Consider the following 26,906-nt stretch of genomic DNA (forward strand, 5'->3'; position numbering starts at 1 on the left):
CGTAAGGGGAAGTCGCTGAGGGGTGCTCCTGAGAAAGGGGTTCAGGCTGGGATGGACCCATTTTGAAGTGTGAGGCGTAAGGGGAAGTCCCTGAGGGGTGCTCCTGAGAAAGGGGCCCAGGAGGAAGGTTCTTCACCTGCCCCTGGATGCTCACCCAGGCAGTGAGCACCACCCGGGCGCGGTGGGACTCAGCAGTGCGGACAAGTGGGAAGGGCCTGGCTGCCGCGGCCAACGCCCACTGCTCAGCAAATCCAACCAGCACCACCCTGCCTCCTGGTTTCTTGTTAGGTGACATAACTCCTTCATTGTTTGAGCTTGTCGAGTCAGGACTTTCTGTTACTTGAAGCTGAAAATCACAAAGCAAGCTAACAGGATAACACGTCCATCCAGGACAGAGGGCAACCTCTGAGCATGTATTACACGGGCATGTGTTCCACCAAGTACTAAAATTCCAGATATGCACTTTCCAGACTATTCCAAAAGCCTCGCAGCTGACAGTCAGTGGGTGAGCAGCAGCACCTGGAAACACCGTAAACCGAAGCAGCTCTCTACTGCTGCTGAGTCGCTCCAGTCGTGCCCAACTCTGTGCAACCCCACAGACGGCAGCCCACCAGGCTCTGCCACCCCTGGGATTCCCCAGGCAAGAACACTGGAGTGGGTTGCCACTGCCTTCTCCAATGCATGGAAGTGAAAAGTGAAAGTGAAGTCCCCCAGTCGTGTCCGACTCTTAGCGACCCCATGGATTGCAGCCCACCAGGCTCCTCCGTCCATGGGATTTTCCAGGCCAGAGTACTGGAGTGGGGCGCCATCGCCTTCTCTGGAAGAAGCTATCTAGCAGCCCGTGAAGGCTGACTGAAGACCCAGCTCTGGGTCTGCCTTACAAGTGCCATGCTCCTTTGTTTCAGGGGGTTTGCCAGGTACCCTACACCACCAAAGCTTACTAGAGAGTTGAACTGCCTTCACCCATCAACCCCGGGCACCAGTACATCTAACTGGGAAGAGAGTCATCTAACTGATTCCTCTTTACTTTAGTTTATTTTTTTTAATTTTTATTTTTATGATTCCTCTTTAGAGATAAGACAGACAGGTATATCTAGAAAGAGGACACTTTCACTTATGGGCCTGCCACCACACAGCTCTGTGATCTTCAACTGTTGGGCTTTACGAACTCGTTCCCCATCTATAAAATGGGGAAACCAGCACACATCCACCTGGTTTTCTAAGAACAATGCATGAGAAAGGACTCTGCAAACTGTGAATACAAGGGCAATGACTTAAATCTGATTTTGAGTGGATTAACTGGATTGACATGGCCTGATTTTAAGAGAGAAAGATGAATCATATTCCCAGAAGAATTACTCCACCAAAAATTCACAGTATGTACACACACACCCGCTGTAAGTTATCACCTGGAACACTGTTGCACTGTTATTCAAACTGGACTTTACCTCTTATCAACAATTCAGTGGTAGCTCAATAAAGGAATGAACTTTCACAGGGGAGCACAATCCTGAAAGTCACTGTTGTACCAGGCATGACATCAATGTGGATTAATGTGCACAGTTTCACAAAGGTCAACTTGGGAGGTCACAGACTGTGTCTTTGCTGTTTCCTAGGAACTGCTTCAAGCACAGCAGAGGGCACTTCCAGACGTTCCACAAATGGCAAATTATCTTTCCTACTGGAGAAGTGTAGTTTTAGCCCAACAGCCACATGCTCGGAAGGCAGAGCCGTGTTTACTTGAACAAACCGGGCAGAAACAACAGGACTTGGGAGTAAGGGGAAAAAGCAGGAATGGCGCTAAACCCACGCTTCTCAGACCGGGGTAAGCATCTGTGTAGCAGAGGAGAGAGAATGCCAGAAAGTGCACAGGCTCTCTGTGTTCCTGAAACATGGGTTTTATTAGATTTGGGAAAGGAAAAAAAAAGGGAATAATCAGTGAGTAATTTTTAAATGACTGAAAATTCTCAACAAGTTGTTTAATTTAAAAGACTTTTCATACCCACAGCAGACTTTTCAAAACTACATCCCCACTGCTTTGAGGGAAAACATTGGGAAGGACTACAGTTCACAAATGAGACTTTTTCTCACATCATTTACAAAGTAGATGCAATGGTAAATCCTAACGCAATGGTTCCAAAAACATCTTTATTGAGCGCCTCTATGAAACACTGTCCAGACTACCGCAGTAATTATTTGTAAAGTGGCAATGTTCTTTGGTCACATTTACCGGGGAGGAGGGACCACTATTACTCTGGAGTCCTATTTCCTACGTGGAAGACTCTTACAACAAACTAATAATTTGATGACAACTCACTTAAAACGAGAGTAACAAGCTCCCAGGAGACCCCGTTACCTCATTATTGGTGTTCCCAGACAGAGGATACTGCCTTGGGAAATTATATTTCTTTGAACCTTGAAATCCCAGGCGCTGCCACCTTAAGCAGTAAGAGGCTTGATGTCACAACACGTCTCCACCATCTTTACAGAACTTTACAGAAACGTAGTAAGTAACCAGGCAGGCCAGGGGATGGCCTAGGGAAGGAGGCTGGTGAGGCTGGGCCTTCAGTACCAAGTTAAGTCACTTCTCCTAAAGACGACCCAACCGAGTCTAAGTTAATGGACACAGAGGTTCTTATGAAACACACCCAAGCTCTCCAATTCCCCTTTTTTTGTTTCGGGATCTCCAATTCCCCTTTTTTGTTTCGGGAATATCAACATTAATGATGTGTTTTGTCTGTTCTAAACTAAACCTTCAAAATACACCTGGAATCATTAAAGCTGACTCAAATATCCTTTTTAATTAAAGATACAAATTAGCACAAGTCTAACCACGCCAGTGTCGTATCTTGTGGCCTTTTCATGCTGTTCATAGGCTGCAAGAAGATACAACCAGTCCATCCTAAAGGAAATCAGTCCTGAATATTCACTGGAAGGACTGATGCTGAAGCTGAAACTCCGTATTTTGGCCACTGGATGCAAAGAGCTAACTCATTGGAAAAGGCCTAATGCTGGGAAAGATTGAAGGCAGGAGGAGAAGGGGATGACAGAAGATGAGATGGTTGGACGGCATCACCGACTCAATGGACATGAGTTTGAGCAAGCTCTGGGAGACAGTGAATGACAGGAAAGCCTGGTGTGCTGCAGTCCAAGGGGTTGCAAAGAGTCAGAAATGACTGAGTGACTGAACTGAACTGAATCACACCAGAGTGTGTAAAAAATACATATTCAAGAAAAGAAAAACTTTCAGTGAAAATCAGTATAAGATTCTGATCCTATTATTCCATTTTCCCAAGTGATTTCAGATGAGGCTGAAAAATTATATAAATGTCAAACAAGCTTTGCTAGAAGTTTCACCACCTAAAACAGCCGAAAAGGGTTTTGTGGCTTAACAAATTTAATATGTACAAAGAACCCTATTTAAAAGCTTGTAATCCTAAGGCCAACACCCAAATTATGAGCCCTATTGCAGTCTAAGGAAATTCACTTCACACTGTCACAGCAACGAAAACCATGACTGAACACGTTCACTCTGCACGCCCTCGGGCCCCACGACCCTGTAGAAGGCACCGCAGGGCACAGGGACAGAGCTAATAACCCATTCTCATTAAAAACGCACCAACTGCAACAATCCAAGTTAAAACCCACAACCCCTAGTAGGAATACCAGTTCTGTGGTTTCAGTGACAAAGACGGTTTGTGTGCTTGGATACGAAAGGCACGTGAAGTATGACAAGCGATCAGTTTCAGAGACTTAAAGATAGGAGGGCTTGCCCCTTCACTTAGCAGACCCCCTCCTCGGTGTTAGCCAGCGGTTAGGTGCTGGGGGATCCGCTGACTGAGACTCGGACAGGTAGGTGGGCATCCTGAGGAAGGTGACTTTAAACACAGGAGTAAGCACCGGAGCCGGCAGGACTGCCCTGGTCCCTGCAGAGCAGGACAGACAGAGCCGGGTTAGGGCCTTGCGGGGGAAGAGACAAGAGTTCCTGCAAAGGGAAAGGGGCCACGTGCATGAGAGGAAGCGAGAAGGGTGGCGGGGTAAAGTGCGCAGAGGAGAGCGGCATCACAAAAGGCCTCTGTGCCAGGCTCAGAAGGCAAGGGGTCCCCAAAAGGCCGCTTTTAAGAGCAACGGCAGGCAAGGACGCACCCAAGGTTTAGATACGTGACTTGGGAAGGGACACGGAGAACAGGCCGGGTAGCTGTGAAACCGAGGCAGGAGATGGTGTGAAAAAGATCCAGCCAGACAGTGAGCCCCCGGGGACAAGGCGCAGACAGGAGGCGAGGGAAACCCTGATTCTGGCTTGTGGACGCATGCGCACGGCGCGGGGCAGCGGAGGGGGCAGGCTCCCCCGGGACCGCACAGTGCCCCCCGGGACCGCACAGTGGCCCCCGGGACCGCACAGTCGCCCCCGGGGCAGGAGGTTCAAGTCCCTCCTCCATGAAAACCCGGGAGGGGAGGCAGAGGCAAGCTCAGGTTAAAAATGCACGACCCTATCAGCAGGTAGGGAACTCCAGGGTTGAAAACAAAGAGGAGTGGAAAGTAGTTCCGTTCCCCTGGGGGCTCTGAGGCCCAGCCATTGCCAAGAGGAAGCTTCCCTGAAGATTAAGCCGTTACTGTCTGCAATTACATCTTTCAGAATGTTGCTGAAAGGTTAACGAGATCTTCTTCATGTTCTGACTCAGGATCGGCCTCTTAACTGATGGAGCCGGTTTCAGGAGCACACATGTTGTCGCTGCTACCAGACAGAAGTACATTAAAAACCACCACCACCTTCCCTGGACACCCCAGAGCCAGTCAGTATGCAGGAGTTTGACATAACCATTTTAAAAGCGGAAATAACATACTATTTATACTTTGCCAACGCTTAAATTTTTCACATTCTAACAAACTGACCCCAAAAAGGCTTTTCAGAGATGCTTCCAGAGAGCAGCCAGTTCTAAGGGCTGAAGCCAGCCAGCTCCCCTTTTCTCCCGCCACTGAATCCCCAACAGCAATCCTTCTCAGCAGAGGAGCAGATTACTGCTGATATCTGAGAACACCCAGGAGAAAAATGGGGATGGAGAAGAGCGAGGGGAGAAAGTTTTTCAAATATTGCTTTTCTGGCTTTCAACCAAGTACAATTACATAGCATTCACAGAAGATGAAGTCAAGATAATATAAACAAAATCTTCAATGAGGCCAATTACCCTAAAAGCTTTCCCAAACTCTGTCTGAGATCACAGGCAAGCTGCTCTAGAAACCCCACGCCCCAGAACCTACAGTAGTCAGCGAGGACCCCGCCCTGGCTAGTCAGGAGGGAAACACAGAGCCCCCTTCTCTGTCTGCACTCTCTCCAGTGCCAGAAGTCAAGGCCACCGCCACTTTTCCGAGAACGTACTGAGACTGTTTTGTGGTCAAATCGATTGCCCAAGTTAGCAGCTGTTCCTCTACACAGGTTCTCTCAGAGACAGAGCATTCATTCTGTGGAATTCACATGTGCTGCCTCCACTGACTTCCAGTTCACCTCGAAGTCATTAGCGCTGGCACAGCAGAGTAGTAATTAAAATGAAAATCACAAAACTGTTTGAAAAATGTGTAAGGACATACTAACGACTTTATAAATAAGGTTAAGAATAAAGGGTGTTAAAATAGCAGAGCAGGGCTTCCCTGGTGGCTCAGTGGTAAAGAATCTGCCTGCCGATGCAGGAGACGCAGGTTCGATCCCTGATCTGGAAAGATCCCACACGCCACAGAGCAACTAAGCCCGTGTGCCACAGTCACTAAGCCTGTGCTCTACAGAGCCCAGGAGCCACAAATACTGAGCTCGCGTGCCGCAGCTACTGAAGCCTAAGCACCGTAGGGCCCATGCTCCACAGCACGGGCAGCCGCCACAACGCAACGGGAGGGCAGCCCCCAGTCACTGCAGCTAGAGAAATGCCCGAGTGGCAATGAAGACCCGGCACAGCCAAAACTAAATAAAATAAAAAGTCAAAATAGCAACACCGCCCTACTCCTGGACTATCGTCCAAAGTATGAAATAAACATCCATGACATAAATAAGTGACTGAACAATAAGAGAGAACAGACACAGCTCCCATATGGAGGAATTCTAAACAATTTATGCAAGCGGAGCTTATTCTCCTTAATGACTTGCCTCCAAAGAGGGCGGTACGGAAAGAGGTAAGCAAAGAAGCTTCCAGTCGACAAACAGTAACTCAGCCAGGTGGTCAAGGTCAGCACTGAAGGGGTGTCACGTTGACAGCCAACACCCTTGCTATATGACAAGAACGGCAATTTGTAACTGAGGTCTTCCTCCCCCATAACCTCAATCTAACCACGAGGAAAAACCTCAGACAACCCCAAATTGAAGGATGAACTCCTCAAAACTGCCATGGTTTCGAAAACAAGGGAACTCTGACCGACTGTCACAATGAAAAGGACCTTGAGACACGACAACTAAAAGTCACGTGGGTTCCTGGACAGGATCCTAGGACAGAGAACGTCAGGGGAAAACCAGGGAAATCTGAACCAAGCGTGGGGTTTAGTTCACAGTAACATACCCACATTGGTTTCTGAGTTGTGATCAATGGACCACAGTCACATAAGGGATTACCACTGGGGTAAACTGCGCCAAGGGTAGACAGGGAACTCTCTGTACCATCTTTACAGCTTTCCCATAAACCTACATCTATCCTAAAGCAAAAGGCTTAATTTAAAAGTAGCAAGAGGGACTTCTCTGGCAGTTCAGTGGTTAAGACTCCGTGCTTCCACGGCATGGGGACACAGGTTCCATCTCTGGTTGGGGAACTAAGATCCCTCATATTGCATGATGCAGCCAAAAAACACTTTTTTAATTGAAAAAAAAAAAAAGGAGCAAGAGAATCTACGAGCTTTGAAAGTACTAAAAATCTTCATTTTTAAAAAAGTTCCAACTGCACAGTAGAAGGTAAACGAACAGTAAGTACGTAGGTGACTGACCCATCACAGGATGTTAGATTTACAGAGAATTCATAGCGAAAACTCCAGAAGCAACATTTTCAGAAAATGGACACAGAGAAGGTTTTCTGGTTGCAGCATCCAACCTTCATCATGGTCTTGCCTTTACACAAAAGGAAAAACATTCAACAACATCAACAACAGAAAAACCCAAGAGGCTTGGAAGTCCAGCACAAAGGAGAGCAACTAGGGATGAAGCAACAGCAAAGCGCTGGAATACTGGTCCTTGAGAAGACTGAAACAGACAGATCGGGGTTGAGCCAGCAGGGAATCGTGATGAAGGAGTTCTGAAGTCAGCTCGGCAGTGGCAGCCGGTGTTTTTTCAATGGAAGAGACTGAAGCAAGCTCTGTGGTGCCGAGCTGCAGACTGGCTAAAGTGCTGGGTGTTCCACGGATTTTGCCACAATTTTTTTAAATGGAGAAGAAAACAGAGTGCACCACAGGTAGGACAGGTTAAGTGCTATTTTACAAATAAATTAGCAGGAGCACATAGTCATACACCCCCGTTAACTGCCTGTGGGTAGTAAGCAATCACAGCGCAAAAGGCCTCTCACTAAGCTGCTGTCCGTAAGTCTGAAAGCCACTAACTCAACGCCCCCTACACCCGCACGCCAACTATCCACATCAAAAGAGGAAGAGGGCAAAATCGACTCCATATCTCTAAGTATGGCGGGAAACTGGTGAGAAGAAACTAGTTCTTATTAATAAGAAAGAAGCATCTGTGAAAGCAGAAATCCAGGGCAAAGGTACAAAGGACAAGGCCCCTGAAGACGCAGCCTGGCCTCCCCAGCCCACACCCTAGCTCACACTCACCCCCTAGCTCCCAGCAGCTCACACTCACTCCCGAGCTCATAGTGCCTCCTGTCTCATCAAGTCTGAGATTCCTAGGAGGCAGCCAAGCAGAGTTCCCGCCTGCCCTGCACTAACCTTTCCCATCATATCATCGCTGCTCCAGGCTTCTCTCCATCTCCACAACTGAGTCAACCCAAGTGCACCGCAGAACTGTCCACGCCCTCTGTCCCCACCGCTGCCAGCCAAGCTAGAACCACCGTCAGCACTCAGCTGTTCTTGCTCCCAGACTGTGACAAACTTCAAGCTTTGACCCATATATTTAAGTAATCTCAAACATCTAAAATGTTACATATACTGTGAATCTAAATGTTGGCAAAAAATATAATTTCTGACATATTGTAAATACTGGCAATTTTAATCAGACTCACACTTCTAAAATTATATTCAAAGGAATCTAAATACCACTGCAATAACTTTCATCATCATCAAAATATACAGATGGACTTCCCTGTATTGCTGGATATTCTCTCAAAAGGATTTTAACCTAAAATAGCTTTATGTTCAAAGCCTCTTTCAACAAAACTATGGGCTCAAATTGAGGTTTCAGGATTTTTAAAAATATCTTACGACCACAGGATCTAAGTGTTCTTTTTTTTCTTCTGAATCATCATCATAATTTTACTAGCACACAACTGATCAAGAAATTTTACAAACTTTCATAGGTAATTGAACACAATTTTATCAAAACTGCATCCTTTAATGAGATGAATAAACTGTCTTTTCCCTTCTAATTGATTTATGTGAATATTACTGTTAGAATGAGACAAGTTTAATTAGCATCAATTTGTTCTTATTTTTCTTGTCCTTTTTTTTGTTAATGCAAGCACTGAGAAAGTTTGTTCATATAGATGTGAATGGAAGAACCACCTTTGGTACAGCACTGTCCCTCCATGCTCTAACCTCCCTCAGCATTTTAGCCAAAAGTCTATCATTAAAAATAACTTCTAGGAGAAAATATTTGCAAACAAAGCACCTGACAAGGGATTTATCTCCAAAATATACAAACAGCTCATGCAGCTCAATATTGAAAAAACAAAAACCCCAATCAAAATATGGGTGAAAGATCTAAACAGACAGTTCTCCAAAGCACACATACAGATGGGCAACGAGCACTTGAAAATATGCTCCACATCACTAATTATTAGGGAAATGCAAATCAAAGTTATAATGAGGCATCACCTCATACCGGTCAGAATGGCCAGCATCAAAAAAATCTACAAACAATAAATGCTAGAGAGGGTGTGGAGAAAAGGAAACTCTCTTACACTCTTGGTGGGAATGTAAATTGGTACAGTCATTGTGGAGAACAGTAACAGCTTTAGTTTTAAAAAACTACCATACGACCCAGCAATCCCACTCCTGGGCATACATCCAGAGAAAACCACAATTCAGAAAGATACATGCACCCCAATATCCACTGCAGTGCTATTTACAATAGACAGGACATGGAAGCGACCTAAATGTCCATCAACAGAAGAACGGACACAGAAGATGTGGTGTACACACAGGTACCATGGAATATTACTCAGCCACAAAAAGGCACGAGACTGCGCAATTTGCAGACAGGAGGATGGACACAGAGACTGTCATACAGAGCAAAGGAGTCAGACAGAAAGAGAAAAACACTGTATAGTATGGTTAATGTGGAAGCTAGAAAAATGATACAGATGCGCTTATCCGCAAAGGAGACACAGAGACCCAGACACACAGATCCTACGGACCCCAGGGAAAGAAGGGGGAGTGGGAAGAACTGAGAGATCAGGGTTGACATATATATACTACTGTGCATACAATCTGGAGGAGGGCGCGGCAGCCCCCTCCAGTATTCCTGCCTAGAGAATCCCATGGACAGAGGAGCCCAGCGGGCTACAGTCCACAGGGCCCAGCTGGATACGACTGAAGTGACTCAGCATGCCCGCGTGCATGTGTGAAACCGGTAACTAATGAGGACCAAACCCAGAGCACAGGGAACTCTACCCACTGCTCTGTGGTGACCTACCCGGGAAGGAAACCCAGAAAAAGGGCATGTAGGTGTATGCTTAGCTGACTCACTCTGCTATATAGAACACTGTACAGCAATGTTCTCTACAGCGTTCTAACACAACATCATAAAGCAACTATACTCCAGTAAAAATTAGTAAAAAGAAACAGAACTTTTGATAGTCTAAACAACTGCCAATTTGGTTGGGTCCTCCTTCAATTTTATAGAAAGTAAAGACGGGAAAACCACTAGAGTTACCAATGACCCTGTGATCCAATCAGAGTTAAATCATTTTCTCCTAACCAGTAACAGTATTTTAAACTGTCCCTGTGTCCAAGGTGAAGCACAAAGGAAAATGAGGCCCCTGTCAAAGGCATGCCTTTCTTCGGCAAAGCAGAGGAGTGAGATTGTGAGAGAAGAGGTGGGAAACGATGACCTGCAATCTCAGATCAGTTTCCGCACAGTACATCGATGCTGGGAATCCAGAAGCTGATTCTCTGCAACATATCCCCTTGCCCAGGCATCACTTAGAGAGTACTGAGGTCCTTCCAAGGCACCGGATATCCCAGTTTGACAACAGTGAACCAAGCGAGCCCTGGGACACTCTCTTAAAAAATGGAGTTTCCATCTTTTGATTTGCCGGCCACTTTTAACCACTCACCTCACACTTAGAAAAATAAAGCTGCATCTCGTCCCTGTGGCCTCCTCTCAGGTCCCGCCTCACCCCTTATCCTACAGAACCGCACTGGCCGTCTCCAGGCCCCTGCGCCGCCTCCAGTGCCTCCCACCGCGGGCCCTGGCACCCTCCCTTCCTTCCACCCAGCACATGGCTGCTCCCACGCATTCCCACACTTCAGCTCCAGCATCGCCTCCGACCACCTGTCCCCGTGACGACCTCACTCATCTCTCCCACAGCAGTTGAATTATTGATAGTTCTTATTATCAACATAACTATTTTGCTTTATTTACAGTAATGTCTGACTTCCCTACTGCACACAAGCAGGTCTTAGTCAAAGTGTTATGTGCGGCTTCCAACATCGTGATGACCAACAGGTGTGTGTAGACAGAACCGAGCGTGTACAGCACGGAGCGTGCAAGGACGTCACAGGAGCGTGAAGTTGGGACGGGGGATGTCTCCAGAGCTTTCCGTGCAACTTCATTTGAAAACAAAACCGTACTATTAGAGAGTCCAGATACCCCAAATGTCAAAAAGAAAGGTTTCTCACAGGTATTATTAAATACATAAACACATATTCCGAGATGTTCGGCAGCATCCAAAGCGGGCAGGGAGATTACCCGGATTCGCTCCCATCCTTTCCTTACCTCTGATCTTGAGACTGCTCCTCTGTGTCGTCTTCAGAATCACCCTATTGAGAAAGAATATGCTTTAACAGCTGTTTCAGAGAAACACTCCATCTCCCCCCCAAAAAATAAAAACTTCTTCAAATGCCACGAGGGTGATGAACTTGTCTAAAACAGTGCCTGCCACACAGCACACACTCAATAAGTACTCACTAGAAAAAAGAATGAGACTAAAATGCACCACTGACAGCCAGACCCTGCAGATGTGCCCTGCAAGCAGACAGCCTACCTGTTTAAAACTGCCGCCAAAGCACGGTCTCAAAGCTGGCCGGACACCACTCTTCTCTCCAAGAGCCTTTTTCTGATGTTCAAGTTTAATTGCATGAGACAAAGTTTAATGATGATTAAAATCCCCAAATACAAAAGCTGTACTGAATAGCTCAGAATCCCCTATATGAACACCCGATATATGTCGACTCCAACATAAAGAAGCTGGCCATGCTATAAGTGGCATAAACGTTGCACTCCGATCCACTTCCAGAACCTCCGCGACCTACCATGCCACCCTGCGGCCAGGAGACACACACCAAGAGGGTAAAAAGAGAAGGCACTCGCGACAGGAGCAAAGGGCAGACCCAGCTCAACGCTGCGTGGGTGGATGCGGGCACTCATGCCCTTGCTTTCTGTCCTCTCCCGAAGCCTCACCACGGGCAGCTTTCTATCCAGCCCTCCTCCTCCTCCGTACCCCACCCCCAGCCCCCCGCTCTCCCTCCCTGCCTCCTGAGCCCAGGCCTCCACGCACTAACGCCCTCTGACTGTTAACCTGCCCCTGGAGCCACAGGGCCCAAATCCCTGTCTGTAGCCCAACCTCTCACTTAAACATGTTTAGTTCAATGCCCACCTTCCTATGAAAGCTGAGGCTCAAACAAGCTAGGTCAGACCCCACAGGACAGGCAGGACCAGTTAACTTAGCTGCAGCCCCACCACTAAACAGCTCCAGCGTCTATACACCATCTCCCCGGAAACAGCCACACCAGACTCGCAACGTCAGGGGTGCCTGCCAAGGGCCCACTCATGTCCAGGAGGCCATCACACCCCCTGACCCCTGGGCAAACCTGTCACCCCCAAGCAGAGGATCTGTCCCCTCAGCAGACCTGTCCTTCTCCACCCCTTCTGCCTGCAAATGAGCCCGACCATCAGCACCCAGGCCTACGTGACCACTGCAACAGGCTTTCCCGGCTAGGGAAGGCTGCTGCCTTTCCCGGACGTGAAGAAAAGGAAACCCTCCTCTACCGCTGGCGGGAATGGGCGTCACAGAGAGTATTCCAGAGGCTTCTCAAAAGCTAACAACAGAACTAACATATGCCCAGCAGTTCCACTCTTGAGTATACATCTGAGAAAAACAAAAACACTGATTGGAAAAAGATACATGCACCCCAGTGTTCACAGCACCTCTATTCCCAAGAGCTAAGATATGGACACAGCCCAAACGCCCATCAACAGAGGAATGGATGAAGATGTGACTGACACACACACACACACACACACACACACACACACACACGGGATACTACTCAGCCATAAAAAATGAAAATAAGACAGAGAAGGACAAATACTGTACGATATCACTTGCATGTGGAATCTACAAAAATTACAACTAGGAAATTAAAAAAAACACGCTGATATAGAGAAGAAACTAGGAGCTGGCACCGGAGAGGGACAAGATGGGGGCAGAAGAATCACTTCAAGTTATCTAACACTGACATTAGTTATACCTCAGTAAAGAAAATTTAAAGATTGCCACTAAGTCTGCATACAAAATCGAGACAGAAGGAGAAAAGATATCTACGTTAACACATATGCGTGGGATCTAAAGCAATGGTGCAGATGAACCAGATAAGCAGAGCAGGAACAGAGATGCTGACACAGAAAACGGACTCGCGGCCACGTGGGGTGGGTGTGGGGAGGAAGCCGGAAAGCAGGGCTGACAGATATATATGGCACCATGTGTAAATCCGACTGCTAGTGGGAAGCTGCTGTACACACGGAAGCTCAGCTTGGTGCTCTGAGATGATCTAGAGAGGCAGGAGGGTGGGAGGCTCAAGAGGGCAGGGATGCATGAATACATATAGCTGATTCTTCACCACTGGAGACACGGGTTCAATCCCTGGATCAAGAAGATCCCCTGGAATAGGAAATGGCAACTGCCTCCAGAGGAGGCTGGTGGGCTACAGTCCATGGGGTTGCAGACAGTCAGACATGACTGAGCAACTCAGTACGAACACGCACTCACACACACACAGCTGATTCGGAACACACACTCACACACACACAGCTGATTCGGAACACGCACTCACACACACACAGCTGATTCGGAACACGCACTCACACACACACAGCTGATTCGGAACACGCACTCACACACACACAGCTGATTCAGAACACGCACTCACACACACACAGCTGATTCGGAACACGCACTCACACACACACAGCTGATTCGCTTCATTGGACAGCAGAAACTAACACAGTATTGAACAGCAATTATACTCCAAAAAAAAATAATAATGACATTTTAACAAAGAGAAAGACTGCCGCATTCAACCCATCCCGTGTGTCAGTCACTGTGTGGCCCATCTTCCTCAACATCAGTCATGACTTACAAACCCAGCAGTCAAGGTCACCACGTTAACCTCTGCTCAAGAACCTGGCTCCAAGCTCCTGAACTGGGAACTGAGCAGCCGACACTTGCCTTTGACACACTCACCCCAATCTCTACAGCCACACTTCAGCAGGGCTCTGGCTGCCATTCAAAACACAAGCATAAAACATGCCCCCCTGTGACAGTGTGTTAATGCAGGGCTCCAAGTGGACCACTGCAAAGAAACAGAAGAAAACAACAGAATGGGAAAGACCAGAGATCTCAAGAAAATCAGAGATATGAACGGAATATTTCATGCAGAGATGGGCCCAATAAAGGACAGAAAGAGCAGAAGAGATTAAGAAGAGGTGACAAGAATACACAGAACTATACAAAAAAGGTCTTATGATCTAGATAATCAAAATGGTGTGGTCACTCACCCAGAGCCAGACACACCACGGTAGGAAGTCAAGCGGGCCTTAGGAAGCATCACTACAAACAAAGTTACTGGAGGTGACGGAATTCCAGCTGAGTTATTTCAAATCCTATAAGATGATGCTGTGAAACTGCCACCCTCAATGTGCCAGCAAATTTGGAAAACTCAGCAGTGGCCACAGGACAGGAAAAGGTCAGTTTTCACTTCAATCTCAAAGAAAGGCAATGCCAAAGAATGCTCAAACGACCGCATAATTGCACTCATCTCACAAACTAGCATAGAGAAGGCAAAGGCACCCCACTCGAGTACTCTTGCCTGGAAACTTCCATGGACAGAGGAGCCTGGTAGGCTGCAGTCCATGGGGTCGCTAAGAATCGGACACGACTGAGAGACTTCACTTTCACTTTTCACTTTCATGCACTGGAGAAGGAAATGGCAACCCACTCCGGTGTTCTTGCCTGGAGAATCCCAGGGACGGGGGAGCCTGGTGGGCTGCCGTCTATGAGGTCGCACAGAGTTGGACACAACTGAAGTGACTTAGCAGCAGCAGCAGCAGCACACGCTAGCAAAGTAATGCTCAAATTCTCCAAGCCAGGCTTCAACAGCACATCCACTGTGAACTTCCAGATGTTCAAGCTAGATTTAGAAAAGGCAGAGGAACCAGAGATCAAATTGCCAACATCCACTGGATCACAGAAAAAGACAGACAGTTCTTGCTTTTTGTTAGTTTCCTACTTCATTGACTACACCAAAGCCTTCGACTGTGTGGGTCACAACAGACTATGGAAAATTCTTCAAGAGATGGGAATACCAGACCACCTGATCTGCCTCCTGAGAAATCTGTATGCAGGTCAAGCAGCAACAGTTAGAACTGGACATGGAACAGACTGGTTCCAAATCAGGAAAGGAGTACCTTAAGGCTGCATATTGTCATCCTGTTTATTTAACTTATATGCAGAGAACATCACGCAAAATACGGACTGGATGAAGCATAAGCCAGAATCAAGATTGCCGGGAGAAATATCAATAACCTCAGGTATGCAGATGACACCACCCTTATAGCAGAAAGTGAAGAACTAAAGAGCGTATTGACTTCTGAAAGTAAAAAGAGGAGAGTCAAAAAGTTGGCTTAAAACCCAGCATTCAGAAAATTAAGATCATGGCATCCAGTCCCATTAGTACATGGCAAACAGATAGGGAAACAATGACACTATTTTTGGGGGCTCCAAAATCACTGCCGATGGTGACAGCAGCCATGAAATTAAAGGACGCTTACTCCTTGGAAGAAAAGCTATGATCAACCTAGACAGCGTATTAAAAAGCAGAGACACCACTTTGCCAACAAAGGTCCATCTAGTCGCAAAGCTGTGGTTTTTCCAGTATTCATGTATGGATGTGAGAGCTGGACTATACAGAAAGTTGAGCACCGAAGAACAGACACTTTTGAACTGTGGTGCTGGAGAAGACTCTTGAGAGTCCCTTGGACTGCAAGGAGATCCAACCAGTCCATCCTAAAGGAAATCAGTCCTGAATATTTATTGGAAGGACTGATGCTGAAGATGAAACTGCAGTACTTTGGCCACCTAATGCGAAGAACTGACTCGCTAGAAAAGACCCTGATGCTGGGAAAGATCGAAGGTGGGAGGAGAAAGGGACAACAGAGGATGAGATGGTTGGATGGCTCACCGACTCGATGGACATGAGTTTGCGTAAGCTCCGGGAGTTGGTGATGGACAGGGAAGCCTGGCATGCTGCAGTCCATGGGGTCGCAAAGAACATGACTGAGAAACTGAACTGAACCAACATGTCCATCCCAAGCTCCCTAACTATCCCTTCCCCTCATCCTACCCCCTGGCAAGCATAAGTTCATTCTCTTAAGTCTGTAAATGCCTGTTTTGCAAAGCAGTTAATTTTATCATTTCTTTCTAGATTCCACATATAAAGGATATCACACGATACTTCTTCTCTAACTTCACTCAGGGACAGTTTAGGTCCGTCCATGTTGCTGCACATGGCACTGTTTCATTCTTTTTGATGCTGAGTAACACTACATTGCACACAGGTAGCACAGCTTCCTGAGGAATTCCCTGGATGGTGGACACTGAGGCTGCGCCCATGTCTTGGCTAGTGTAAACAGTGCTGCAAGGAGCACTGGGGAGCACCCATCCTTTCAGATCACGTTTTTCTCTTGATACTCGCCCAGGAGTGGGACTGCAGAGTCATAGGCCTACTCTGACCTCTTCAATTAAAACTGTAATTCCTACAGTCCAAACCTTCCTCCAGTCTGCCACCACAGTATCACTGACGCCCTTCTAACAGACTACATAACTTACAATTTTTTCTGTTTCTCATTCATCATCCATACGCCTCCATTAAACAGGCAGCTCAGTGCGGGCAGTGGTTTTCTTTCCTTGTTCTCTGTGACAGCCCCAGCACCTCAAACAGTGCTCAGCCCACAGGATGTGCGTCATAAATGTCTGCAAGGCCGAGTACAGTCTGTTTCCTAAATACTAGTGAGTACTGCCCATACCTGTCAGAAGGCTATTATCAAAAAGGCAAAAGATCACAAAGGCTGGAGAAGATGCGTAGAAAAGGGACCTTCAGGCACTGTTGGTGGGGTGTAACGCGGTGCAGCCACTATGGAAAACAATACAGAGGTTCCGCAAAAAGTTAAGACCAGAACTACCGTATGATCCAGCAATTCCATGTCTGAGATTCATCCAAAGAAACTGAAACACTAACTTGAAAGGATATATATATACACACACACAAATCTAAGTTCACTGAAGCATTGCTTACAGCAGCCAACACAAAGACGCAACCTAAGATGCAATCTAAGTGTCCACTGATAGACGGATGAAGGACATGTGATGCGTATGCACGCTGGAATACTACCCAGCCATATTAAAAAATGAAATCTTGCCATTTGTAACAACAGGAACAGACTGTGAGGGCACTATGCAAGGCGAAGTTAGTCAAAGACAGACCAGATTCCATATGATCTCACTTATCTGTAGAATCTTTAACAAACAACAACAAAAAAACACAGAACGCCAAGTTCACAGATACAGGGAATAGACTGGTGGTTCCCAGGGGCAGGGGGATGGGGGTTGGGCAAAATGAATGAAGGCTGTCAAAAGGTGCACAAGGCTTCCTTTATCAAATGAGTACTTTGTCACAAGGATATAATGTAGAGCCTGGTGACCACACTAAATAATATTGTACAGCATATCTGAAATCGGCTGAGAGAGTAGATCTTACAAGTTCTCATCACAAGAAAAACATTTTTGTTACTAGCTATGGTAATAGAGCTTAACTAGACTTATTGAAGACTTCCCCGGTGGTACAGTGGTTGGGACTCCAGGCTTCCAATACAGGGGGTGCGGGTTCAGTCCCTAGTTGGTGAAGGAAGGTCCATATGGCAAGGGCAAAAACTAAAAAATAAATAAAAGTAAACTAGACTGTGGTGATCATTTGTCAGTAGCTCCAAAAATAGAATCATTACGGTGTAAACCTAGAACTCACGGAACGTTTTATGTCAATTATAGCTCAACAGCCTTCCCTGGTTTTTTCCAATTAAAAATGTTAATAGCAGTAGATATAACTATTTTTTTAAAAACTCAATTAAGCAAATATTTAAAATTTGAAACTGAACATCCAATTTTTGCACTTTATCAGCACCACGGTATTTTTCTGGTCAGCCAGTGTAAAACTCATATAGGAGCAAGGGCGCCAAAAGCCCGATCTCACGCTGAACATCTCCAGGGTTCAAATTCCACGACTGCTACGTGCTTATCACCTTGGACAAGTTACTTAACCGCTGTAGGGTCTCAATTTTCTCATCTGAAATCGGCTCTCAACACTTCATAGCTTCTGGAGTCTTAGCATGAGTTAACATCCGAGGGTGTTATAGAATGGGAAAGACTAGAGATCTCTTCAAGAAAATTATACAGACACCAAGGGAACATTTCATGCAAAGATGGGCACAATAAAAGACAGAAATGGTATGGACCTAACAGAAGCAGAAGATATTAAGAAGAGGTGGCAAGAATACACAGAAGAACTGTACAAAAAAGATCTTCATGACCCAGATAATCACGATGGTGTGATCACTCACCTGGAGCCAGACATCCTGGAATGTGAAGTCAAGTGGGCCTTAGGAAGCATCACTACGAACAAAGCTAGTGGAGGTGATGGAATTCCAGTTGAGCTGTTTCAAATCCTGAAAGATGATGCTGTGAAAGTACTGCACTCAATATGCCAACAAATTTGGAAAACTCAGCAGTGGCCACAGGACTGGAAAAGGTCAGTTTTCACTTCAATCCCAAAGAACAGCAATGCCAAAGAATGATCAAACTACCGCACAATGGCACTCATCTCACACGCTAGCAAAATAATGCTCAAAATTCTCCAAGCCAGGCTTCAACAGTACGTCAACTGTGAACTTCCAGATGTTCAAGCTAGAGTTAGAAAAGGCAGAGGAACCAGAGATCAAACTGCCAACATCCACTGGATCACAGAAAAAGGCAGACAGTTCTTGCTTTTTGTTAGTCTCCTGCTTTATTGACTACACCAAAGCCTGACTGCATGGATCACAAAAAACTGTGGAAAATTCTTAACAGAGATGGGAATACCAGACCACCTTACTTGCCTCCTGAGAAATCTGTATGCAGGTCAGGAAGCAACAGTTAGAACTGGACATGGAACAACGGATGGGTTCCAAATAGGGAAAGGAGTACATCAAGGCTGTACATTGTCACCCTGCTTATTGAATTTATATGTAGAGTACATCGTGTGAAATGCCAGGCTGGATGAGCACAAACTAGAACCAAGATGGCTGGGAAAAATATCAATAACCTCAGATATTCAGATGATACCACCCTTATGGCAGAAAGTGAAGAAGAACTAAAGAGCTTCTTAATGAAAATAAAAGAGGAGAGTAAAAAAGCTGGCTTAAAACTCAACATTCAAAAACCTAAGATCATGGCATCCAGTTCCATCATGGCAAACAGATGGGGAAACAATGACAGACTTTATTTTCTTGGACTTCAAAATCACTGCAGATGGTGACTACAGCCATAAAATTAAAAGACGCTTGCCCCTTTGAAGAAAAGCTATGACAAACCTAGACGGTATATTAAAAAGCAGAGACATTACTTTGCCTACAAAGATCTGTCTAATCAAAGCTATGGTTTTTCCAGTGGTCGTGTGTGGATGTGAGAGTTGGACCACAAAGAAAGCTGAGGGCCAAAGAATTGATGCTTTTGAACTGTGGTGTTGGAGAAGACTCCTGAGAGTCCCTTGGACTGCAAGGAGATCCAACCAGTCCATCCTAAAGGTATCAGTCCTGAATGTTCATTGGAAGGACTGATGCTGAAGCTGAAACTCCAGTACTTTGGCCACCTGATGCAAAGAGCTGACTCATTGGAAAAGACCCTGATGCTGGGAAAGAGTGAAGTCAGGAGGAGAAGGAGCCGATAGAGGATGAGATGGTTGGATGGCATCACCGACTCGATGGACATGAGGTTGAGCAAGCTCCGGGAGTTGGTGATGGACAGGGAAGCCTGGCGTGCTGCAGTCCATGGGGTCACAAAGAGTCAGACACAACTGAGTGACTGAGCTCAAGAACTCGAGGGTTTTTAAACAATGCCAGCAGTATTTATCCCATGTTAGTTAGTATTTTTTGACGTTAACAGTGGAATCTGATGCAACCAAAAATAAACCTCTATGACAAAAAGCTTTCCAAATAGGAGGCGGTGCTTCCTGGCCTGGAGCAAGAGGCTATTTCCTTAGTACCTGAGATACTCACTCTGCCATTTCCTGCTTCACTTTCCACCCCTTTCCGTTATCTACACACTCAGGCTCAAGAGGGTAACATAAACAAGCTGTGGGATCTTTAAAGGCAGAAACGTTTCTTATTCAACACTGTACTCTCTGAACCCGGGTCAGCTGTTTGCTAGATGGACCAACCAGGCCAGAAGAGCGTGGCCTCCCCATCCCATCCCGTCCCACGCCGCCCCAGCCCGTCCCACGCCGCCCCAGCCCGTCCCACGCCATCCCAGACCAACACGCTCCTGGACCAGGTAACAGCTGCTCCTCCTCAGCAGCCATGTTCATGGCTCAGACCTTATGAGTGAGGCTTCTCACCCCAGCAAAGGCTGACGAGCCTAAATTAATAAATTCTAGATTGTCCTTCTTGCTCCTAGAACTAACAGAAATGTGAGTATTAATAAGAAGAACTCAATGCCTAAGGTAGTCCATCGGCCATCTTTGAGAAAGACTAACCTCCTGAACAGAGAACTAGACGAGATGCTGACCACTGCTCCTCTTTCAGCAGGAAGAACCCCCGAACGCCCACTGTAGACACAGCATCGTTGCCACAATGGGGCCACCGAGCGTAGATGCCCCAACTCTCTTAAGGGAAACCCGATTAGGGCAACAAGGCATACACAAGAGAAAGAAAACAAATCTATACCCTCAAAGAACTCAGAGAGGTTAGAGAAATGTAGATCGTGCCAATGCCAAGGTAGGGGTCAGGAAGGGCCGGTCTTGGATAAATGGCAAGGCAACAGAATTCGGGCTTTCATTCAGCAGACCCGTGTTGGGCCTAGCTAGCCAAGGGGCAGACGAGCGTCCCCGAGGACCAAGCAAGGCCGTGGACAAGGTCAGATCACAAAAGGCCTCAGGCCCAGAGTAGGTCCAACGGTTCACAGGGAATCCCAGAAGTTTCTGATCTTGAAGGAAGAGTAAGAAGGGGCACAAAGCAGTGTCTTGCACACACGCAACTACTTCTTGGCAATAAAATATCTGACGAAAGCACTTGCTTGGGAGTTGGCATGGTGAAAGCCTGGATGAAGCACAATCAGAGGAGAGGGAAAATTCTGTAAATCTAACCGTCAGATAATGTGTTTTCTTCTCGCTTCTTGTTATCATCACAGATCAAGTTTTAATGTCCTTAGATCAAAATATTTTACAAAACAAGAGTATATAACAAAAAGATATGAATAATATAACTTATGTATGCAATTGCTGGGCACAGAATAAGTGTGAGCTGCTCAGTTGTGTCTGACTCTTAAACCCCATGGGCTGCAGCCTGCCAGGCTGCTCTGTCCATGGGATTCTCCAGGCAAGAATACTGGAGTGGGTTGCCATTCCCTTCTCCAGGGGATCTTCCCCACCCAGGGATCGAACCCGGGTCTCCTGCACTGCAGGCAGACTCCTGCAATAGTCTGAGCCACTATGCAATTGCTAGGCACATACTATTGCTCAGTTATCCGCACTGGTTCAGCCCCTTCAAAGCAGGAAAGCTGTTCCACACTCTCCAGTGACAAAATATAGGGGTCAGATGAGACTACTGCCACAATAATAGGAAACCTGTATTAAGCACTCACTAAGTTCAAGGCACTTAATCAGCACAAAATCCTGAGATCAGCACCACTATTAACACCGTTTTGCGGATGAAGAAACAGAGGACAGAGAGGTGGGAAGAATGGAGCCCCGAGTCAAACCCTGGAGGTCTGGCAGTTTATAACAACTCAATTATATCTGGCTTTACTAATGGTGCATTATTCGAGTTCTTGGTCCGTTAAGAGAACCATTAGAAAAAGAAAAAAGGCCCAATCGACAGAAAAACATTTCCAAAAGAGATACCTGTGCAAATAACAAGTGTCGGCCAGTGTTAGTATTCAATTTCGTAACACCCCACATCTTCGGACACTCCTATTTGACCAATCACTGACAAATCTTAGTTTCCGAAGCCATCTTTAAGTCTTCCTGAAAGCAACCCAACTTACAAATTCATTAAGCAGAAAACCTTCAAATTTAAATAACACCTATAAATAGTCTACTTTGAACTGACTCCATAACACACGAGGGAACTTTTTCTGAAAAAATTCAAACTACTTTGAAAAGAATTCCCTAAAAATAACTCTCTCCAGAATTCTCTGCAGTTTACACTTATACTCACACACACACACACACACACACACACACACACGTCCATGTGCCATTTAGATAGATATGCAGGTTAGATAGATAAATATAAATAGACCCACATCTATCCTTACCCCGACCCAGGTATATGCACGGTAAAACAACTTCAAAAAAATACACATACACACAGAGATGAAATATTTAGAAAATGATTTTGAACATCAGTTTCACTTTCATTACAGCTTTGATAAAAACAGCTGAGGTATAAACGCTTCCATTGAGAACATTCCAGAGGGACAGCTTCTAAAATTCTAACACTACTTTACCAAAACAAACTATATTACACATATCAACAAAACCAGAAATTAAGAATTAAACAAAATCACTTTGGAGCCTATAAATAAAATCATTCATCATATCAGAGATGGACATTTCCACCTCTGAGGACAGTGACTGAGCTTTCAACTACTGCTGTAACAAATGAAAGTCTGTAATTTACTTTCCTTTCAGTCAGGGTTGGCTTTCAACACTGACCAGTTAAGAGGTAGAGGGTACAACTGAGTAAAAATGCAAATATGTATAGATATACGCCAGTGCTTCTCAACCCAGGCAGTTCTGCTCCCGAGAGACATTTGGCAATGTCTGGAGACATTTTTAGCTGTCACAAATTGGGGAGGAGGGGGGGAGGGACAAGGGGGAGAGAGAAGAGTGAGCCACTGGCTGGCATCTAGTGGATAGGGGCAGATGCTCTAACAGCACGCCAGCCCCCGACAATAAATAATTCTCCAGCCCCAAATGTTACTAACACCTCTGCTGAAAACTCTGATATACACAGATATCACCATACTTTATTTGTTAAAAGTAAATATGTCAAATGTTAAATATGGTTCTCTCATCAGGAACTGAATGATTTCTATTTTGTTCTTTTTATCTTACTACATTTTTTAACACTACACATTTGCCATTTACAGTGGGGCCGGGGAGCGGGGATCCATTTAGGAATAAACTTTTAAGAGAAGGACAAACTGTTTGATCCCTATCCCGACAGGACTTTTTCTCCAGGGACTGGTCTTATGTAGCACCCTGGCCTTCAGCAGAAGGGTCAGGAAATTTTTCCTCTAAAAAAACTACCTCTCCACCTTGAAGCTGTTATTCATCAGCCCTGTATTAAAACGAATATTCCAAATATCTAGCAGCACTCCGAAATGTAAAACTGCACAGCATCACCAGTCAATTTCCAGCTACACATCCTGTTTTCTAAACAGCCACAAGAGACAACATAGAATTAAGTGCTACCACCAATGGAGGAAGTAATGAACATCCTCGAAACTACCGCACACAAACTGCCTATTCCCTGAGGCTTCAAACCACTCCCCCACCTCCCCAAAACATGGATCTCCCATGCTGGGCATGCATACTGTCGCTGCTTAAAGACAGTCGACAATATTATATTTAAATATGCACATCTGCAGTCAATGAAAATTTCTCAATTTCTCCTACAGTTAAAAAATCTTCAACACAAAGGCTTTGCCTTACTCTTTGGCACTGGTAAACCCTGCATGATGCCAAATGTCCAGCCAATCTTCACCAACGGTTTTTGCAAGTGCCATCATTATATCTCGTGGGGTGGGAGTGGGGGCATTAAATACGAGTTCTTGATACGAGGCTGTATTTTAACACAAATTAAAGGCACCTGGAAAAGATCCAAGATCACCATCCTTTAAAGTCCCATCTTCATCCAAACAAAGCATTTCTGCAATAAACCCTGCATCTTCCGGTGGTCCTCAGGCACACAGCAGGCTCACCGAGAGATCAGGGCACGGGCCCCTCACCCACCCTGGACCACCGCCGGCCGAGGGGCCCGCCCTGTCCCTGGGCACCGGCGCCGCGGGCCGCGGCCCTGCTGAGGTGGCCTCGGCTCCCACCTCCTGAACTTGGGGCCGGCGTGACTCACGCCCTGTCACATGGCGCGGGAGGAGGCCGCGCAGGCCACCGTGGCCAGGTGTTCAGGCTCGGCCCGACCCTTTATTTGTCTTGCAAAGTGGCTCGAGCGCCCGCGCCGCGGGGGGGCCGCGGCCTCGGAGCCTCTCCCCCTCCCCCCGCCCCGCTCGCCCGCAGCCGCCCCGTCACCTCGGCCGTCCTCACCTGAGTGGGCAGCAGGAGGTCCCCTTCCTCCGCCTGCCACAGCTCCACCACGTTCGGCATGGGCTCGATCGCTGCACCAACACCAAAAAACACACCGCGGTTTTAATGCACGGAAAAGAAACGCTTCCTGTTTCCCGATCGTCTCCTCCGTGCACCCGCCTCACCAAAACAAGCCTCCCTTCCCTTCCAGAAGCGGAGGCCACCCGAGGAGCCAGCCGCGGATCAGAACACAATGCACCCGGTGGGAGCCGGCAGCCCCTCGGACTGTGAGAAGACGGCGTGCGGGCTCGCGGGCTCTCGCGCTGGGGGGAAGGCAGGCCACCCCGCGGGACTCCAGCTCCGCATCCCGTAGCAGCTGCGGCGGGCGAGTGCGGGACGCGGCCCTGGCGGCCGGGCTCCGGGAACAAAGCTGCAGGAAACCGGGCCGCGGCGGGGCCCCAGCGCGCGCCACACAAAGCGGGGGCTGCGCCCGGGGCGCCCGGGGCGCCCGGGGCCCGCGCACAAAGGCGCCGGGGCGCGCGCGGCTAGCGGTCCCCGAGCCCCGCGACTGCCCAGCTTTCGGATGGCCGGGGGCGCGGGAGCGGACGCCGCGGGGAGCGGAGGGCACCAGCCCGGAATTGCAGCCGCTCTCCTTCCCCCTTTCCCGTTCCTCCCCTCGCCCTCTTACAGATCTCAGCGGTTCCCCCAAAAGAAAGAGGGGGGGCGGGGTGGAGAGGGGAGCCCGCGGAGCGGCGCCAGGCTGACCTTGTCCCTGAGCCCCTCCCGGGCGGCCGCAGGGCAGGAGAACGTGGAAGACGCCCAGCAGGAGGTTCACGGCCGCGGCGGTGCGGCGGTAGCAGCCGGGCTGCGGGCGTCGGGGCCCCGCCATGCTGCTGCTCGCGCTCCTCTCGGCTGCTCGCCGCGCTCGCCGCCCGCTCGCTGGCGCCCCGGCCGCCTCGCCCGGGCCCGCCCCCGCGCCGCCCGCCCGCCCCGCCCCGCGCCGCCGCGCCGCCCCCGCCCCGCCGCCGCCGCAGCTGCTGCCGGCCCGCCTCGGGCGCGCCGCTGGCTCCGCGCGTGTGCGCCACTGATAGGGAGGGACGGAACGCCGAGGGGCGCGGGGAACGTGGACAATGCGAACGCCGCGGCCGCCGCCCCGCCCCGCGCGGGGAGCACGGCCGTGGGCCCGGCCCGAGGCCCCTCGGCGGCCGCCTCCCCGAGGCGGGGGCTCCGGGCATTTTCCGCGACCGTGACAGGGGCTCTGAGGGCCGGCGGGAGGGCTGCCGGGCCACTGTCGCCAGGAACTTTGGGTTGGTTTCCGCTTGGTTTGGGCACGCGGGCCACGATCGCGTTATGACCCACAGGGACGCCGGGTGGTGGTGGGTGGTGGGATGAGGAGTCGCCCAGCGGGAGGCCCTGGACAGGATATTAGTGGAAATAAGGCACTGGTTGTCCGGAAAGGCGAGTGCAGCCACATGGCTACTGCCAGTCTGCAGCGAGGGTATCCGGTGGCTGCGAAGTCTGTAATTTAGCATAAAAAGAGCTCCCCCCAAGACCCGAGAGGCTGACCTCAGCGCCGCGTGGCGGTGGCGCGCCCGGCACCCTCGGTGGAGACCGTCCAGTTGTGACAGGTGGGGAAGCCTCTTCGGAGAGGATTTACAGTTTCAAAGACCCTGCACACACTCCTCTTCGGATTACTATTGCAAATTTTAGCCAGCCTCTTCTGAAATCTGGCTGCGGTCTGGGACGTGGTCAGTTGCCTGTCTCTAACATTCCCGCGGAAATATAAGTGATACTCGGAAATGTGTTTTCTGGCTCCATTTTTTGATGCCTAGAACCAAAAAGTACACATAAGATCGGAGATCTCTTTTAAGTTAATGCCGTGCCAACGGGATCACCAGCAAGGGTTTATTCAGCCATTTACACAAGCTGGAAGTATTGGCAGTCTTAAGATATTTTTAGTAAATTTGCTGCTTCCAGAGTAGCTTGTATGAAATTCAAAAAATAAGAGCAATATAAAGAGGGGAAGTGACCGGGGCACACCTGTCTGCTTACATTGATCCTCTGTTTAATTGCTTCTGGTGCCTTAGAGTCTAGACAATGGGAAAGCAGTGGTCAAATAGCAGGACAGATGCGGAGGGAACTAAATCAATTATGGATCCTCTCTTTCCCAAGGACATAATACAGTACTGTGAACCCAGCCTCACACTGTCTGCGCATAACTCTAAACAAGGTTAAATAACCTAATTGCTTGGCCAGAACTTAACATTGAAGATTAGCATAAATATAAAACCTCCATGTTAAAAATAAAAAGCATGTTGCATTATCTACTCTTTGGTATCCTCCCATCCCTTGCCTTTTTCCCACTTGCCTGCCAGCATCTGCCTTTCTTAGCAATAATCTCCAGTCCCAAACCAGCATGTCCCTTTTTTCTCTTCATTTCACTTCTCTAGGTTTGCTTTTGCCCCTTTGACTCTGAAGATCTATCTTTTACTGTGTTAAGGAGGCCTCTTAAGACAAGAATACTTGCCTAGACCACTTAGGTAGTAACTGCAGCTTCGAAGTATGTTTTTACATGAAAGTTCCCTCACTGACCTGTTTATTTACAATATGTATTTTTTCTGACTTTTTTTGAAGTAAATCATTTTTAAAGCCTTTTTTGAATT

The 26,906-nt window shown here is 47.6% G+C and overlaps 1 protein-coding gene across 13 annotated transcripts in view; it reads right to left on the reverse strand.

Annotated features, from left to right (window-relative positions):
* Positions 1-25,184, reverse strand: part of TMEM131L (transmembrane 131 like) — a 173,390-nt gene extending 148,206 nt beyond the window's left edge. For 11 of the 13 annotated variants that reach the window (XM_042234251.1, XM_027956227.2, XM_027956226.2 and 8 more), the window contains exons 1-3: positions 25,009-25,184; positions 24,265-24,335; positions 11,132-11,175 (exon numbers count right to left, since the gene is read on the reverse strand). In XM_042234251.1, the coding sequence (XP_042090185.1) occupies positions 11,132-11,175; positions 24,265-24,335; positions 25,009-25,132 (239 nt within the window). In that variant the 5' untranslated portion in view covers positions 25,133-25,184. Of the gene's footprint in view, positions 1-11,131; positions 11,176-24,264; positions 24,336-24,428; positions 24,718-25,008 lie in introns of those variants that run through there. The other 2 variants (XM_042234252.2, XM_060400926.1) reach the window with 2 other exon arrangements.
* Positions 25,185-26,906: the final 1,722 nt, after the last annotated feature.

The sequence above is a fragment of the Ovis aries genome, chromosome 17, assembly GCF_016772045.2.
Source record: "Ovis aries strain OAR_USU_Benz2616 breed Rambouillet chromosome 17, ARS-UI_Ramb_v3.0, whole genome shotgun sequence".
NCBI lineage: Eukaryota > Metazoa > Chordata > Mammalia > Artiodactyla > Bovidae > Ovis > Ovis aries.